Raw genomic sequence first — 17,390 nt, forward strand, 5'->3', positions numbered from 1 at the left:
GGTACAGTACAGCACGGTGGGGCATGTGCCGCCGGCAAGTGCGCCGGGGCCCTCCGGTCCCAGAAACACAGAGAATGCCTACCATGGGCAACAACTCATGTTTGACCGTTCATCTGGGTGAGGGTCGGTGGATCCTCACCTCTGCGCCGTGTGCCGACCTCCACGTTGGTGACTGATCATGTCTCAGCCACCCCCGTAACCTCCATGGCCCGTTCCTCATAGGGGGTGATGACTCTGGTATCCGGCACCTCGCCACCTGTCTTGGCCCTCTCCCGTTGGTTGTGGGCCAACTTCACCTGCGGGGATGCAGAGGGGGCATCGTTAGCCGCATGCGTGGATACTCGCGGAGGGAGGGCCTTGGGGGGGGTGGGTCATATGGGGGGATGAGCCATATTGGGGGGTGGTGGAGTATAGGGGGGCGGATGAATGTGTGGGGGGGCAGAAGAGTATGGAGGAGGAGGGGTCAGGGGTCCAGTGCAAACTGACCCGAGTGGCCCGGTAAGGTCGTTGACCTTCTTGCAGCACTTGTGCTCTCACCCATCGTGACCTCAGCGTGGTGGCTGCGGACTCAGTCCAGCGCCACCAGTTGGGGGAGGGCCGATTCGGGGCTGGGGGCACTGTGTGGGGGGGGGGGCGCGGTCTGGGGCGCGCAAGCGGACGAAGGGGAGAACTAGTTTTGCGATCTGGGTCCGCGGGCTGCATTCACCATGAAGCATGTGCGGCCACGGACCCGGCAATGCTCCACGGCATATCGGCAGTTAGAGTTGGGAGCTCTACCATGCATATCTGCTAAACCTCCCCCCCCCCCCCCCCCCCCCCCCCGGCTCCGGAGCAAGGAATCAGTGCCCGTTTTGCACCAGTTTTCCTGGCGTAAAACACCATCAATTTCACACCAGCATGGGGACTTAGTCTCCCAAACGGAGAATCCAGCTCTCTGTCCCCCACGCCAGCATGAAAACGGTGGTATTTTATGCCAGGAAAACTGGTGCAAAACGGCCACCGATTCCCCGTTTTGCTGGGGGCTAGCAGAAAGGCAACGTAGAGCACCCGGCTCTAACGTCCGATATGGCCTGGAGAACTCCGGGTCCGTGGCTGCGCATGCACACAGCGGTGGCCTACAGCGGCCGTGCCGTGCTTTATGGCGGTTGCCGCTCACGGACATGGCCCGAAAAATAGTTCCCCTCCTTCGGCCGGCTCGTGCGCCCCAGACCGCCCCACCACAGTGCCCCCAACCCCGAAAATACCCATCCCTGCCCGCGGATCGGCCCTCCCTCGACTGAGTCCACAGCCGCCACGCTGAGTTCCTGACGGGTGAGACCATGAGAGACCCACGGCGTCAGGAACTCGGCCAGTCGGGGACGGAGAATTGCCTCAGCCAACGTACGGAGGCCATGCATACGGCACGTGGCATGCTCCTAGAGTACTCCACTTTTTAGGGGGCAGAGTATCGCAAAAACGGCGATGCCCCCGATTTCAGCATCATCAGGGATTCTCCGCCCTGTCTACGAACGCGATTTTGGCTTTGGGGATCAGAGAATCCAGCCCCACATGTTTCTCAGTGGTGGGAGGTAGCCTGCTGTTTGCTTGTGGCGGAATTCTCTCTTCCCACCGCTTTCAATGGGATTTTCCATTGAAGATACCCCACCCTGTCCGGAAATGCAGAGAATCCCGCCGCCAGCGAATGGCTGGAAAATTCCAACCATAATTACTGCCCTCATACACCAAAAGCCAGTGAGAGCCAGAACTATATACGTGGCCAGAAGTATATTCATGGGCGGCATGCTGGCACAGTGGTTAGCACTGTCGCCCCCCAGCAGCAGGGACCCGGGTTCAATTCCAGCCTTGGGTGACTGTCTGTGTGGAGTTTGTATGTTCTCCCCATGTCTGCATGGGTTTCCTCCGGGTGCTCCGGTTTCCTCCCACAGTCCAAAGATGTGCAGGTTAGGTGGATTGGTCATGCTAAATTGCCCGTAGTGTCCAACGGTTAGGTGGGATTATGGAGTTACGGGGATGTGGTGGGTGAGTGGGCCTGAGTGGGGTGCTCGTTTGGAGGGTCGGTGTAGACTCGATGGGCCAAGTGGCCTCCCTGAACTGCAGGGATTCTATGATAAGAATAAGGGCTAAAGAACCCCAGGGATACAATCAAAGATACCTCAAACTCCCACACATCAAGGGCCAGTGAGAACTCCCAAGCATATCAATAAGGTGACATTTAAAAATACATCACAGTCCCCAAGATATAAAAGGAAAGTGTCAGAAATACAGTCCCTCAAACTGAGTGTTGGTGAGGCTCCAAGGCAGTAACAAACCCCTCTTGGGTTAATGAGTTGTTCAGGATACACACAACAATCTTCATCTAATGAAAAATGAATGGCGATCTTTCTAATTATGTTTTTAAAAATTACATTGCTGAACATAAAAGAATGCCTTGCGTTTTACAGAGTGATAAGGACCACAATTTTCCTACTGTATAGCCTCCATTTAAATGCCTGTGTGTACTACTGGGCGTCCGACTTTGAGGGAATTGGAGCCACAAAGTGGGTTTATGATGGTATGGGGAACAGGTAGGGATTTGACAAATCAAATTTGTTGCTATTTTATTGTAAATGTTTTCCGTTTGACATATTGGTGCCCATACGTTACGAACAGGATTCTCCGCTGCAGCTCCACCAGAGGACAGGGACAAAAAGTCAACCAAGCAGATGTTTGAAATGGAAAGTGTGCACAGAAATGTTTAAAACAGCTCCATAAAGTGGCCTTTTAATCTTTTCATTTTCTCCTGCAGTTTACAATATGGAATTGTTTTTTGATGTGTAGCCCTCAACTTGTTGCTGACTCTGCATGACAGATTTTCAATTGCTGGTGGGGTTGGCAAGTGGGGTGATTTGAAAATCACATTCCCGGAGGGCAGCCCTAGATTTCACTCTCTGTGGAATGTGATACACTTTTCAAAGGGAAGGTGGGAGGGGAGGAATTGGGGAATCATCCCCCATTAACGGTCCGTTAAGCTCCTCGAGAAGTTTGTTAAATGGTTGGGGAAGGAGAGCATGCAGTTTTCAAAGGTGAAATCATCTCCTTAAAGCACAGCTGTTGGGTTCAAAGGTTTCCTTTATCTTGAAAATTTTTGTGTGCTGGAGACCCTTGTGCAAGATTGTGCTCTTTACTTTCCATTCAGCTCATTGGCCAATTTTGTGTTCAGTGAGGCTGCTGGACCTCTGAGGTGCTGCCTCCTCTTTTCTACAAGACAGCCATAGGCTCTCATTGTGGCTGTCACCTGCCTTTGCCGCTCATGCCCTGAAGGCAGCTCCCACCTCCAGGTTGGAAATGTTAGGAAGAGAGAAAAATGAATGGGTATTGAATGTTTTTCTACGAACAGGAACATATGAACAGCCCCTCGAGCCTGTTCCACCATTCCATAAGACCATAAGACCATAAGAGCGGAAGTAAGGCCATTCGGCCCATCGAGTCCACTCCACCATTCAATCATGGCTGATTTCAACTCCATTTACCCGCTCTCTCTCCATAGCCCTTAATTCCTCGAGAAATCAAGAATTTATCAACTTCTGTCTTAAAGGCACTCAACGTCCCGGCCTCCACCGCCCTCTGTGGCAATGAATTCCACAGACCCACCACTCTCTGGCTGAAGAAATTTCTTCTCATCTCTGTTCCAAAGTGACTCCCTTTTATTCTAAGGCTGTGCCTCCGGGTCCTAGTCTCCCCTGCTAATGGAAACAACTTCCCTACATCCACCCTATCTAAGCCATTCATTATCTTGTAAGTTTCCATTAGATCTCCCCTCAACCTCCTAAACTCCAATGAATATAATCCCAGGATCCTCAGACGTTCATCGTATGTTAGGCCTACCATTCCTGGGATCATCCGTGTGAATCTCCGCTGGACCCGCTCCAGTGCCAGTATGTCCTTCCTGAGGTGTGGGGCCCAAAATTGCTCACAGTATTCTAAATGGGGCCTAACTAATGCTTTATAAAGCTTCAGAAGTACATTTTATGCTTTTATATTCCAAGCCTCTTGAGATGAATGACAACATTGCATTTGCTTTCTTAATTACGGACTCAACCTGCAAGTTTACCTTTAGAGAATCCTGGACTAGGACTCCCAAGTCCCTTTGCACTTCAGCATTATGAATTTTGTCACCGTTTAGAAAATAGTCCACGCCTCTATTCTTTTTTCCAAAGTGCAAGACCTCGCACTTTCCCACGTTGAATTTCATCAGCCATTTCTTGGACCACTCTCCTAAACTGTCTAAATCTTTCTGCAGCCTCCCCACCTCCTCCATACTACCTGCCCCTCCACCTATCTTTGTATCATCGGCAAACTTAGCCAGAATGCCCTCAGTCCCGTCATCTAGATCGTTAATATATAAAGAGAACAGCTGTGGCCCCAATACTGAACCCTGAGGGACACCACTCGTCACCGGTTGCCATTCCGAAAAATAACCTTTTATCCCAACTCTCTGCCTTCTGCCTGACAGCCAGTCGTCAATCCATGTTAGTACCTTGCCTCGAATACCATGGGCCCTTATTTTACTCAGCAGTCTCCTGTGAGGCAACTTATCAAAGGCCTTTTGGAAGTCAAGATAGATAACATCCATTGGCTCTCCTTGGTCTAACCTATTTGTTATCTCTTCAAAGAACTCGAACAGGTTTGTCAGGCACGACCTCCCCTTACTAAATCCATGCTGACTTGTCCTAATCCGACCCTGCACTTCCAAGAATTTAGAAATCTCATCCTTAACAATGGATTCTAGAATCTTGCCAACAACCGAGATTAGGCTAATTGGCCTATAATTTTCCATCTTTTCCCTTGTTCCCTTCTTGAACAGAGGGGTTACAACAGTGATTTTCCAATCCTCTGGGACTTGCCCTGACTCCAGTGACTTTTGAAAGATCATAACTAACGCCTCCACTATTTCTTCAGCTATCTCCTTTAGAACTCTAGGATGTAGCCCATCTGGGCTCGGAGATTTATCAATTAGTAGACCTCTTAGTTTCTCTAGCACTTTCTCCTTTGTGATGGCTACCATATTCAACTCTGCCCCCTGACTCTCCGGAATTGTTGGGATATTACTCATGTCTTCTACTGTGAAGACTGACGCAAAGTACTTATTCAGTTCCTCAGCTATTTCCTTGTCTCCCATCACAAAATTACCAGCGTCATTTTGGAGCGGCCCAATGTCAACTTTTGCCTCCCGTTTGTTTATAATGTATTTAAAGAAACTTTTACTACCATTCCTAATGGTACTGGCTAGCCTACCTTCAAATTTGATCCTCTCTTTCCTTATCTCTCTCTTTGTTATCCTGTTTGTTTTTGTAGCCTTCCCAATCTTCTGTCTTCCCACTACTCTTTGCCACATTATAGGCTTTCTCTTTTGCTTTGATGCATTCCCTAACTTCCTTTGTCAGCCATGGCTGCCTAATCCCCCCTCTGATAACCTTTCTTTTCTTTGGGATGAACCTCTGTACTGTGTCCTCAATTACTCCCAAAAACTCCTGCCATTGCTGTTCTACTGTCTATCCCACTAGGCTCTGCTCCCAGTCGATTTTCGTCAGTTCCTCCCTCATGCCCCTGTAGTTACCTTTATTTAACTGTAACACCTTTACATCTGATTCTACCTTCTTTCTCTCAAATTGGTGATTGAATTCGACCATATTATGATCACTGCCTCCTAAGTGCTCCCTTACTTTAAGATCTTTAATCAAGTCTGGCTCATTACATACCACTAAGTCCAGAATGGCCTGTTCCCTCATGGGCTCCATCACAAGCTGTTCCAAAAAGCCCTCCTGTAAACATTCAATGAATTCCCTTTCCTTGGGTCCACTGGCAGTATTATTTACCCAGTCCACCTGCATATTAAAGTCCCCCATGATCACTGTGACCTTGCCTTTCTGACATGCACTTTCTATTTCGTGGTGCATTTTGTGCCCCTGGTCCTGACCACTGTTAGGAGGCCTGTACATAACTCCCATTATGGTTTCTTTGCCTTTGTGGTTCCTCAACTCTACCCACACAGACTCCACATCATCTGACCCTATGTCGTTTAGTGCTATTGATTTAATTTCATTCCTTTTTAAAAAAAATATATTTTTATTAAAGTTTTCAAACACAATTTTTTCCCTTACAAATCAAAAAAAAGGTAACATGATAACTGCAATAGAACATTGTTTAACTAACATGGTAAACTAACCAAATAACACAAAGTCATACTCTCCGCCCCCCCCCCTCCCCCTCCCCTGGGTTGCTGCTGCTGGTCATCTATCTTCCCTCTAACGTTCCGCTAGGTAGTCGAGGAACGGTTGCCACCTTCTGGTGAACCCTTGAGCCGATCCTCTCAGCGCAAACTTCATCTGCTCCAGTTTTATAAACCCCGCCATATCGTTTATCCAGGCCTCCAGTCCGGGGGGTTTCGCTTCCTTCCACATGAGTAAAATCCTACGCCGGGCTACTAGGGACGCAAAGGCCACGACATCGGCCTCTTTCGCCTCCTGCACTCCCGGCTCATCTGCTACTCCGAATATAGCTAACCCCCAGCCTGGCTTGACCCGGACCTTCACCACCTTCGAGATCACTCCCGTCACTCCCCTCCAATACCCCTCCAGTGCCGGACACAACCAAAACATATGTGTGTGGTTCGCCGGGCTTCCCCCGCACCTCCCACACTTGTCCTCCACTCCGAAGAACCTGCTCAACCTTGCTCCTGTTTTGTGTGCTCTATGCAGCACCTTAAATTGGATCAGGCTAAGCCTGGCACACGAGGAAGAGGAATTTACCCTGCTGAGGGCATCAGCCCACAAACCCTCCTCAATCTCCTCCCCGAGCTCTTCTTCCCATTTTCCCTTCAGTTCGCCCACCAACTCCTCCCCCTCTTCTCTCATCTCCCGGTATATCTCTGACACTTTGCCCTCCCCGACCCACACGCCCGAAAGCACCCTGTCCTGGATCCCTTGTGTCGGGAGCAGCGGAAATTCCCTCACCAGTTGTTTCGTGAACGCTCTCACCTGCATATATCTAAAGAAATTTCCCCGGGGCAGCTCATACTTTTCCTCAAGCGCTCCCAAGCTCGCAAACGTCCCGTCTATAAATAAATCTCCCACTCTCCTGATTCCTACCCGGTGCCAACTCTGGAATCCTCCGTTCAGCCTCCTTGGGGCAAACCTATGGTTGTTCCTGATCGGGGACCACACCGAGGCTCCCAGCACACCCCTCTGTCACCTCCATTGCCCCCAGATACTTAATGTTGCCGCCACCACTGGGTTCGGGGTATTTGTTTGGGGAGAGCGGTAGTGGCGCCGTCACCAGCGCTTTTAAACTCATCCCTTTGCAGGACTTCATCTCCAACCTTTTCCACGCCGCTCCCTCTCCCTCTATCATCCATTTACGAATCATCGCCACGTTGGCGGCCCAGTAGTAGTCGCCCAAATTCGGCAACGTCAGACTCCCTCTGTCTCTGCTACGCTGTAGGAACCCCCTCCTTATCCTCTGGGCCTTCCCTGCCCACACGAAGCTCGTGATGCTCCTATCTATTTTTTTAAAGAAGGCCTTAGTGATCAGTATAGCGTGACATTGGAACACAAATAGGAACCTTGGGAGGACCATCATCTTAATTGCCTGCACTCTGCCCGCCAGTGACAGCGGCTGCATGTCCCACCTTTTGAAATCCTCTTCCATTTGTTCCACCAGTCGTGTCAGATTGAGTCTGTGTAAGGTTCCCCAACTCCTGGCTATCTGAATCCCCAGGTATCGGAAGTTTCTTTCCACTCTCCTTAGCGGGAGGCCATCTATCCCTCTACTCTGGTCCCAGGGTGTATCACAAAAAGCTCACTCTTTCCCATGTTCAGCCTATATCCCGAGAAATCTCCAAACTCTCTCAATATCTGCAAGACCTCTGTCATCCCCCCCACTGGGTCCGTCACATACAGCAGTAGGTCATCCGCGTAGAGTGACACTCGGTGTTCCTCTCCCCCTCTAATCACCCCTCTCCATTTTCTGGAGTCTCTCAGCGCTATGGCCAGTGGTTCAATTGCCAACGCGAACAGTAATGGGGACAACGGGCATCCCTGTCTTGTTCCCCTGTGTAGTCGAAAATACTCCGACCTTTGCCGACCTGTGACCACACTTGTCGTTGGGGCCCCATAGAGGAGTTTAACCCAGCTGACAAACCCGTCCCCGAACCCGAACCTCCTCAGCACCTCCCATAGATACTCCCACTCCACCCTATCGAATGCCTTCTCTGCATCCATTGCCGCCACTATCTCTGCCTCCCCCTCTGCTGGGGGCATCATTATCACCCCTAACAGCAGTCGCACGTTGACATTTAGTTGTCTCCCCTTTACGAACCCTGCCTGGTCTTCGTGTACCACCCCCGGGACACAATCCTCTATCCTCGTTGCCAGCACCTTTGCCAGCAACTTGGCGTCCACATTTAGCAGTGAGATAGGCCTATAGGACCCGCACTGCAGCAGATCCTTATCCCGCTTCAAGATTAGCGATATCGTTGCCTCCGACATTGTCGGGGGTAGGGTCCCCCCTTCTCTGGCCTCGTTAAAGGTCCTTACCAGCAGCGGGGCCAACAAGTCCACATATTTTCTATAGAATTCCACCGGGAACCCATCTGGTCCCGGGGCCTTCCCTGCCTGCATGTTCCCCAGCCCCTTGGTAACCTCGTCCACCCCAATCGGCGCCCCCAGGCCTTCCACCTCCTGCTCCTCCACCCTCGGGAATCTTAATTGGTCCAAAAACTGCCGCATCTCCTCTTTTCCCTCCGGGGGTTGGGACCTATATAGTCTCTCGTAAAAGATCTTAAACACCTCGTTTATCTTCCCTGCTCTCCGCACCGTAGCTCCCATTTCATCCCTAATTCCCCCTATCTCCCTCGCCGCTGTCTTCTTTCGCAGCTGATGGGCCAACAGGCGACTCGCCTTTTCCCCATATTCATATCTGATCCCCCGTGCCTTCCTCCACTGTGCCTCCGCCCTCCTTGTGGTCAACAGGTCGAACTCCGTCTGGAGTCGTCGCCTCTCCTTGTATAGTCCTTCATCTGGGGCCTCCGCGTAGTCTTTATCTACCCTCAAAATCTCCCCCAGTAGTTTTTCCCTTTCCTTGGCCTCTATTTTCCCCTTGTGGGCCCTGATGGAGATCAGCTCTCCTCTGACCACCGCCTTCAGTGCTTCCCATACTACTCCCACTCGGACCTCCCCGTCGTCATTGGCCTCCAGGTACCTTTCGATACATCCCCGCACCCTTCCGCAGACTCCCTCATCCGCCAGTAATCACACATCCAGTCGCCAGAGTGAACGCTGCTCCCTCTCCTCTCCTAGTTCCAGGTCCACCCAGTGTGGGGCATGATCTGAAACAGCTATGGCTGAGTACTCAGTTCCTTCCACCCTCGAGATCAGTGACCTTCCCAAAACAAAGAAATCTATCCGGGAGTACACCTTGTGAACATGGGAGAAGAAGGAGAACTCCTTGGCCATCGGCCTAACAAATCGCCACGGATCCACTCCCCCCATTTGGTCCATAAACCCCCTAAGCACCTTGGCCACTGCCGGCCTTCTTCCGGTCCTAGATCTGGATCTATCTAACCCTGGGTCCAACACGGTGTTGAAGTCCCCCCTCCATTATCAGGTTTCCTACCTCCAGGTCCGGGATACGTCCCAGCATCCGCTTCATAAATCCCGCATCATCCCAATTCGGGGCATATACGTTAACCAACACGACCTCCATTCCCTCCAGTCTGCCACTCACCATCACATATCTGCCTCCGCTGTCTGCTACAATGTTCCTAGCTTCGAATGACACCCGTTTCCCCACCAGTATGGCCACCCCTCTGTTCTTTGCATCCAGCCCTGAGTGGAACACCTGTCCCACCCATCCTTTCCTTAACCTAACTTGGTCCGCCACCTTCAGGTGCATCTCCTGAAGCATGGCCACATCTGCCCTCAGTCGTTTCAAGTGCGCGAACACTCGGGCCCTTTTAATCGGCCCATTTAAGCCTCTCACGTTCCACGTGATCAGCCAAACTGGGGGGCTGCCTGCCCCCCTCCCCTGTTGACTAGCCATCACCCTCTCTAGGCCAGTCCCACGTCCCGGTTCCGCGCACCCACCCGTTCCCCAGGCGGCGCATTCCCGCCCCGACCAGCTTTTCTTTTACCAGATCCTCTTCGATCTCTGCAGCAGCAACCCAGTTATCCTCCCCCCCCCCCCCTCCGCTAGATCCCCATCTAGCATGATTACTCCCCCCATATTGCTTCCGAAAGTCAGCTGACTTCAACTGACCCCGGCTTCTCCCGCTCTCTCCTTGACCCCCCCCCCGTGTGGGGAACTCCCATCTACCTTGCGCCTATCTTCCCGCCATCATCTTTCTGGTGCGGGAACAAGAACAATAAGCCCCGTGTTCTCTAGAGCCGTCCCACCCCTCGTCGAGCAGCTCCCTCTGCCGCCCCACTCCCATTCCCCATCCCCCGCCTATGTCTCTTCTTCCCCCTCCCACCGGCGCCCACATTTCTTACTGTCCCCCCTCCCCAATTTACATCTCTATACACATCAGCATTGTCGTTTCCCCTCCAACATCAGTCCCTCAGTTCTGATCCAGTTTCTCGTTTTTAATGAAGGTCCATGCTTCTTCCGCCGTTTCGAAGTAGTTATGCCTCTCCTGGTGCGTGACCCACAGTCGCGCCGGCTGCAACATCCCGAACTTCACCTTGTGTAGCACCTCCTTGGCTCGGTTAAAACTCGCCCTCCTTCTCGCCACCTCTCCACTCCAATCCTGGTACACCCGTACCACCGCATTCTCCCATTTACTACTTCGTACCTTTTTGGCCCATCTCAGAACCACCTTTCTGTCATTGAAGTGATGAAATCGCACTATCGTCGCCCTAGGTGGTTCTCCCGCCTTTGGTCTCCTCGCAGGGACCCGATGGGCCCCTTCCACTTCCAAGGGGCCCGAGGGGGCCTCAGCTCCCATTAGCGAGCGTAGCAGCGTGCTCACATAAGCCCCGCCATCCGCTCCTTCCACTCCCTCGGGGAGACCCAGGATCCGAAGGTTCATTCTCCGTGATCTGTTTTCTAGGACTTCAATCCTTTCAATGCACTTTTTGTGGAACGCCTCGTGCGTCTGCGTTTTGACCGCCAGGCCCAGGATCTCGTCCTCGTTGTCCGTCACCTTCTGCTCCACCACGCGGAGCTCCATCTCCTGGGTCTTTTGTGCCTCCTTAAGCCCCTCAATTGCTTGTAGCATCGGGGCCAGCACCTCCTTCTTAAGCAGCTCCACACACCGTCTCAAAAATTTGTCTTGGTCCGGCCCCCATGTTGCCTGGGCTCTCTCCGCCGCCATCTTGCTCCTTTTTCCTTCTGCCCCTGTCCCCGTGGATTCTTCGCGATCTGGCCGCCGCCGCCGATATTTTTCTTTTTCGTTGGGGGGGACTCCCTGTTGTCTCACCCCACACCGGGTTTCGTCCAGAAAAAATTCCCCGTTGGGGCTCTTAAAAGAGCCCGAAGGTCCGTTCGAGCTGGAGCCGCCGAAACGTGCGGCTTAGCTGGTCATCGCCGCAACCGGAAGTCATTTAATTTCATTCCTAATTAACAAGGCAACCCCGCCCCCTCTGCCCACCTCTCTGTCTTTTCGATAGGTTGTGAATCCCTGGATGTTTAAATGCCAGTCCTGAACCCCCTGCAACCATGTCTCTGTGATGCCTACCACATCATACCTGCCAGTCACAATCTGGGCCACAAGCTCATCTACCTTGTTCCATACACTGCGCGCATTTAAATATAGCACCTTTAATTCTCTATTGACCGTCCCTTTTTGTTTTCTTAGTGTGGTGGACCTTGGTTTACTGAGCCTTTCCATACACTGTGTCATATTTTGTGGGATGGGGACAATCGTAACCACTCTTGAGTTTTGTCTATTCGTGTTTTTTTGTATTCCTAAGCAGCTACACTCCCCGCTGATTACTTCACCTCTTGGTTCCCTGACTTTCCCTTCCCCCCCCAATCTTTAGTTTAAATTCCTATTGACCACCCTATTTACTCTTTTCACCAGAACACTGGTCCCAGCTCGGTTCAGGTGGAGACCATCCCAACGGTATAGGTCCCCCCTGTCCCAAAACTGATGCCAGTGTCCCATGAAAAGGAACCCCTCATTCCCACACCACTCTTTCAGCCACGTGTTAACTTCCCTTATTCTTGCATCCCTATGCCAATTTGCACGTGTTTTTTAATTTGAATCCTAGCTCTTTATAATCTCTAAACAGGTCCTCTTTCCTAGACTTGCCTATGTTGTTGGTACCGACATGGACCACAACAACTGGATCCTCCCCCTCCCTCTCCTGTATCCTTTCAAGCCGGTCAGAGATGTCCCGCACCCTAGCACCGGGCAGGCAACATACCACGTGGGACTCTTTATCCTGCTCACAAAGGATACTATCTATCCCCCTGATAATAGAATCCCCAACAACTACAACTTGCCTATTTACTCCCTCCCCTTGAATGGCCTGCTGAACCATGGTGTCTTGGTCAGCCGACTCATCCATCCTGCAAACCTGTTCGCCATCCACACAGGGAGCAAGTGCCTCATACCTGTTGGACAGAGTCAAGGGCTGAGGCTCTTGAGTTCCTGACTGCTGGTTCCCTTTACCTGCCTGACTTGCAGTCACACCCTGCTGTCCCTGGCCACAGGCAGAATTTAAACTACTTACTCTGACAGGTGTGACTGCCTCCTGAAACACAGTGTCCAGGTAAGTCTCCCCCTCCCGGATGTGCCTCAGTGTTTGAAGCTCAGACTCCAGCTCATCAACTCTGAGCCGGAGCTCTTCGAGCAGCCAACACTTACTGCAGATGTGGTCGCTGCAGCTCGCAATTGGATCTGCCAGCTCCCACATCAAGCAGCTCAAGCACATCACCTGACCAGCCATCACTAATTAATTAGTTTAATTTAAGTTTATGGTGGGGGCAGCTTCAGCCAATCAGACACTACCCTGCACTTTTAACTGAAAAACAGCACAATTAGATTAACCACTTACCTTTCCTGGTTACCTCACTGCACCAAACTACCAAATTCTCACTGTCTGTATCTCTCTCACTCCGGCTGTGTCTCCTTGACCTGCGCAATGCTAATAATATAATATAATAATGCTAATAATAATAATATAATATGGCACTTACCTCACACCAATGGATCTTATTATTCATTTAAGATCTTGGCTGATCTATATCTTAAATCCGTTTACTCACCTTGGTTTTATATTCCTGTATACCAGATTTTCCCAAACTTTTTAAGCTGCGGAACTCCTAGTGACTTCCCACGTGCATCGGGGAACCCAAAGCATTCATGTCAATGTCCCTATTTTGCCGTGAAATAGGTGTGAACACAGAAATCAAACGTAAACAAGTCTTTTCTAGCTACATCTATGTATATGTTGGGAATTGGGAAGGGGCAGTCACAAATGCATTTGCTTGCCACATGGCCCCCTCACATGGCCCCCTGGCTAAGCCACCCTCCCATGTCCCCTTAATATTAGTATCCACTTTAGGAGTGGACAATCTGGTAATAATTAAAAATTGTTCTGAAAGAAAACTTAAGTCTTTCCTTTTGACATATTTTATGGGAGGAATGATGCTGGAAAGCTGATTCTCATCACAGAGGTACACAACTCCCTCTCCCTCACAAACATACACATACACCCACCTCACTCACTCACACATATACACTCACATAGCTCGCTCACATTCACACACACACACCTCTCTCACTTACACAAACGCACTTCTTTCTTTTACGCTCACTCACCCATCTCACGCACACATCCACCTGTCTATCTCACACATACTCACCTCCTCCTGTCGCACACACACACACACCTCCTCCTCTCCCACACACACCCTCTCACCCTCTCACTCCCCTTTCTCACACACACACACTCTCATCCCCCTCTCTCTCACAGACACACTCACCCTCTCTCACACACTCATTCTCTCACACTCACGCCGCAGCCTCTCCCGCGGACCCTTCACAGATCCCAGTTTGGGAACCCCTGCTGTATACCGTTACCTCACAAACATCTAACAGTTACAGTCGTAATTCTTTTTTGATCGAGCCTCAACAGCCCTTCAGGGGGGAAAGTTCCATATTTTCACAAACTTATGTATGAGCAATTGCTTTCTGACATCACCTGTGGATGGCCAAGCTCTAATTATAAAGTTATGGCACCTGGTTATGGTCTGACCCACCAGAATAAATAGTATTTCTTTACCTACCCTATCTAATTCTTGAATCATCTTAAATGTTTCAAATTAATCACCCCCTTATAGTTCTATATGCAATGGAAATTATTTACTATAAAAAAAACTGAGGTGTTATGCACTCTACCTTTTCCTCTCCTGTAGCTACATGAGGTGCTATTACTGGGCTGTGAAGACCCTGATTACAATCGGAGGACTACCAGACCCACAGAATGTGTTTGAAATTCTCTTTCAACTTATCAACTACTTCATGGGAGTCTTCATCTTCTCTATTATGATTGGTCAGGTATGGAGAAAAGGGAACTGAAAATTCAAAACAGACATGGGGAACAGATTCATCAGCTTCTGTAAAGAAGGAAGATAGGATATTGTTGCACAACATGATTCACTAGACTGGAATGTACTGTCTTTATGACCGGGGTATTCTAATTTAGTTCTGGTTGTAATATTCTTGTCGGATGGCCTGATATATATTACAAGAACACTTGCAGCTAAAGCTATAAACAATTTATTAACATTAACTGTGGGGAAACTATGTACAAAACAACAGATGAATAATAGTAAGACCAAGCACAAGCAACCTCTCTCTTCAGCTTCCTCCAACCAGTCGGCTGTCACCTGACTCTAACATTCACTTATATACTAGGTGACTCCTAGTGGTCAGTCGGTGAATTACAACACAACCATGATATCACCACATCCCCTTTCCTTTGAAGAAATAAATTAATACATTATCATCAATATTTTTGCATTTGATATCATGAGCCTATGAGTCTAACAGTATTAATTTATTTTTTATTTTTAAAACTGGTTTAACAAATAAATATATATCGATATATACAAGAACAGCAAGCATAGAATGTACAAATGGTCCAAATCTACAAATTGAGTCGATCAGGTTTTCTTACGACTCTGGTTGATCTCCTCAATTTTTGACGTTGCTGCTCAGAACTTGTAGCTTCAATGTTCATGACATTCTCAAGCTCAGGAACCGCTGAACTATCTGACAGTGCAGCTGACGTTGATTCTGACATAGATTCTTCATCCATCACTTTGTTGTGATATCTTCTCTGGTTTTCAAGAGCGTGTGACGATTTCTCCTTACAACCAACCCATCCTCTGTCTGTACATTGTAGGAACGAGGTGATACTTCTTCAAGCACAATGGCTTTTCTCGACCAATTTCCTGAATCTTCTACTCTCACAATGTCATCACTACTCAGAGGCGGTAAAGTTCTAGACACCCTATCATATTGCTGCTTTTGTTTTGCTTTAATGTTTTACATTTCTTGCATTACCACTGCATTCTCCTCCTTCTTTGCCAAGTATGGAAGTGTGGTACGCAACCTTCTGTTCATGATTAACTCTGCTGGCGATCTACTATATGACAATGGTGATGCTCTGTAACTCAATAGTGCGAGATGTGGATCAAATTGGCAGTCCATTGCTTCTTCAACAATTGCTTAACAATATGTACACCTTTTTTGGCTTTTCCATTGACTTGAGAGTACAACGGACTTGACGTGACATGATTGAAATCATCTGTGACTGCGAAGTGTTGCCACTCTTTACATCTAAAATAAGGACCGTTGTCACTCACAGCGACTTGCAGAATTCCATGTCTAGCAAAAATTGACTTGGTATTGTTATGGACCAGGGTTTAGAGAACCCCAAAGTGTATCATGGAGTTCACCTGACCGCACAACTTTTAATAGATTGTGGTATGAGGAGCACATGGCCCACTCGATAGGGGTGGTACAGCAGAAATGGAAAAGTATTTTTTAAAGCAAAACAAGGTTTATTCTATGAACTCAAGTTAACCTTTTTAAAACATACAGTGAACATCTTAGCAATCATTAATTCAAATACAACCCCCAAAGTATACAACACTAAGTAATCCTTAATAACTTCCCAAACAACATCCAGAAGACAAAAGAAACACCTTTTAACAGAAACACATTAAGTTTACATTCACTACTGAGAACATTTATAATTCTGAATTCACCAAATGATCAAGAGATAGTCTTTTCATGGCAGAGAGATCAACAGTACACTTGCTCTGTCTGTCTTCAGCTCCAACACTGAAAACAAAACAAAGACACACCCTGCAGCAAACAGCCTAAAACAAAAATAAAAAGTTGACAGACAGCCCAGCTCCACCCACACTCTGACATCACTGCAGTAATATGAGCAGCCAAACATTTCTTAAAGCGACATTCTCATGATTCCTCCCCCCAAGAAAAAAAACCCCATCAACTTCAAGACGGTTTCATTTTACACCTTTTCACTATCCTTTAAGAAATGCACATAGTAAATACACTTTTAGGTATCAAAAAAAACAACACACGCAAGCAGGTACAACAATGTTGTCCATTTTTGTTCGTTCCTCCAACTGGAATCCTTCTCAATTGACAGTCTCTTTGAACAAGAAGGTCTCTGCACGATCCATCAATTCCTCTACACCTCGGCATTTCCCTTTAGAGTCAGATACTTTAGTTCAATCTGATCACAGAGCCCCTTGTAATTCTCCAACACAGGAGCATTGGTTATCACAGCTTTCAGGCTGTCAAATGCCTGTTGAAAGTCCGCTGTCCACTGAAATTTTCGACGTTTCTTCAGCAAGTCCATCAGTGGAGCAACCACGCTACAAATATTTTTCTCCAATGTTCGATCAAACCCACTGATGCCAAAATATCGCATTATTTCCCGTCGTGTCGAGGGTATTGGAAACTCCTCAAGGAAAGTGACTTGGGCTTTTCCAAATTCACTTTTGGCTAGGTTTACCACCAAATCCGCCTCCTAAAGTCGATCAAATAACTCCATCAGATGTTTTAAATGTTCTTTCCTTGTCTGGCTGAAAATTACCAGATCGTCGATGTATACCGCACAATTGGGTAATCCTGAAACAACTTTGTTAGTTAACCGTTGAAATGCGGCTGTGGCGTTTTTCATGCCAAATGTCATAACTTTGAATTGGTATAAACCATCTGGAGTCACAAAAGCTGAAATCTACTTCGCCCTTTCGGATAAAGGTACCTGCCAGTAACCTTTAAGTAAATCCAATTTGGAAATACAAGCTGATTGTCCCACTTTCTCAATGCAATCCTCCAAACGTGGGATAGGATAAGAGTCTGT

At 48.7% G+C, this 17,390-nt stretch overlaps 1 protein-coding gene across 4 annotated transcripts in view; it reads left to right on the plus strand.

The window, feature by feature from the left end:
- The window catches only part of LOC140430804 (cyclic nucleotide-gated channel beta-1-like), a 332,757-nt gene that overhangs the window by 236,692 nt on the left and 78,675 nt on the right, over positions 1-17,390 (plus strand). For all 4 annotated transcript variants that reach the window (XM_072518506.1, XM_072518507.1, XM_072518508.1 and 1 more), the window contains 2 exons: positions 2,442-2,564; positions 14,401-14,542. In XM_072518506.1, the coding sequence (XP_072374607.1) occupies positions 2,442-2,564; positions 14,401-14,542 (265 nt within the window). The remainder of the gene's footprint in view (positions 1-2,441; positions 2,565-14,400; positions 14,543-17,390) is intronic.

This window comes from Scyliorhinus torazame, chromosome 10, assembly GCF_047496885.1.
Source record: "Scyliorhinus torazame isolate Kashiwa2021f chromosome 10, sScyTor2.1, whole genome shotgun sequence".
In the NCBI taxonomy this organism is placed as follows: Eukaryota; Metazoa; Chordata; class Chondrichthyes; order Carcharhiniformes; family Scyliorhinidae; genus Scyliorhinus; species Scyliorhinus torazame.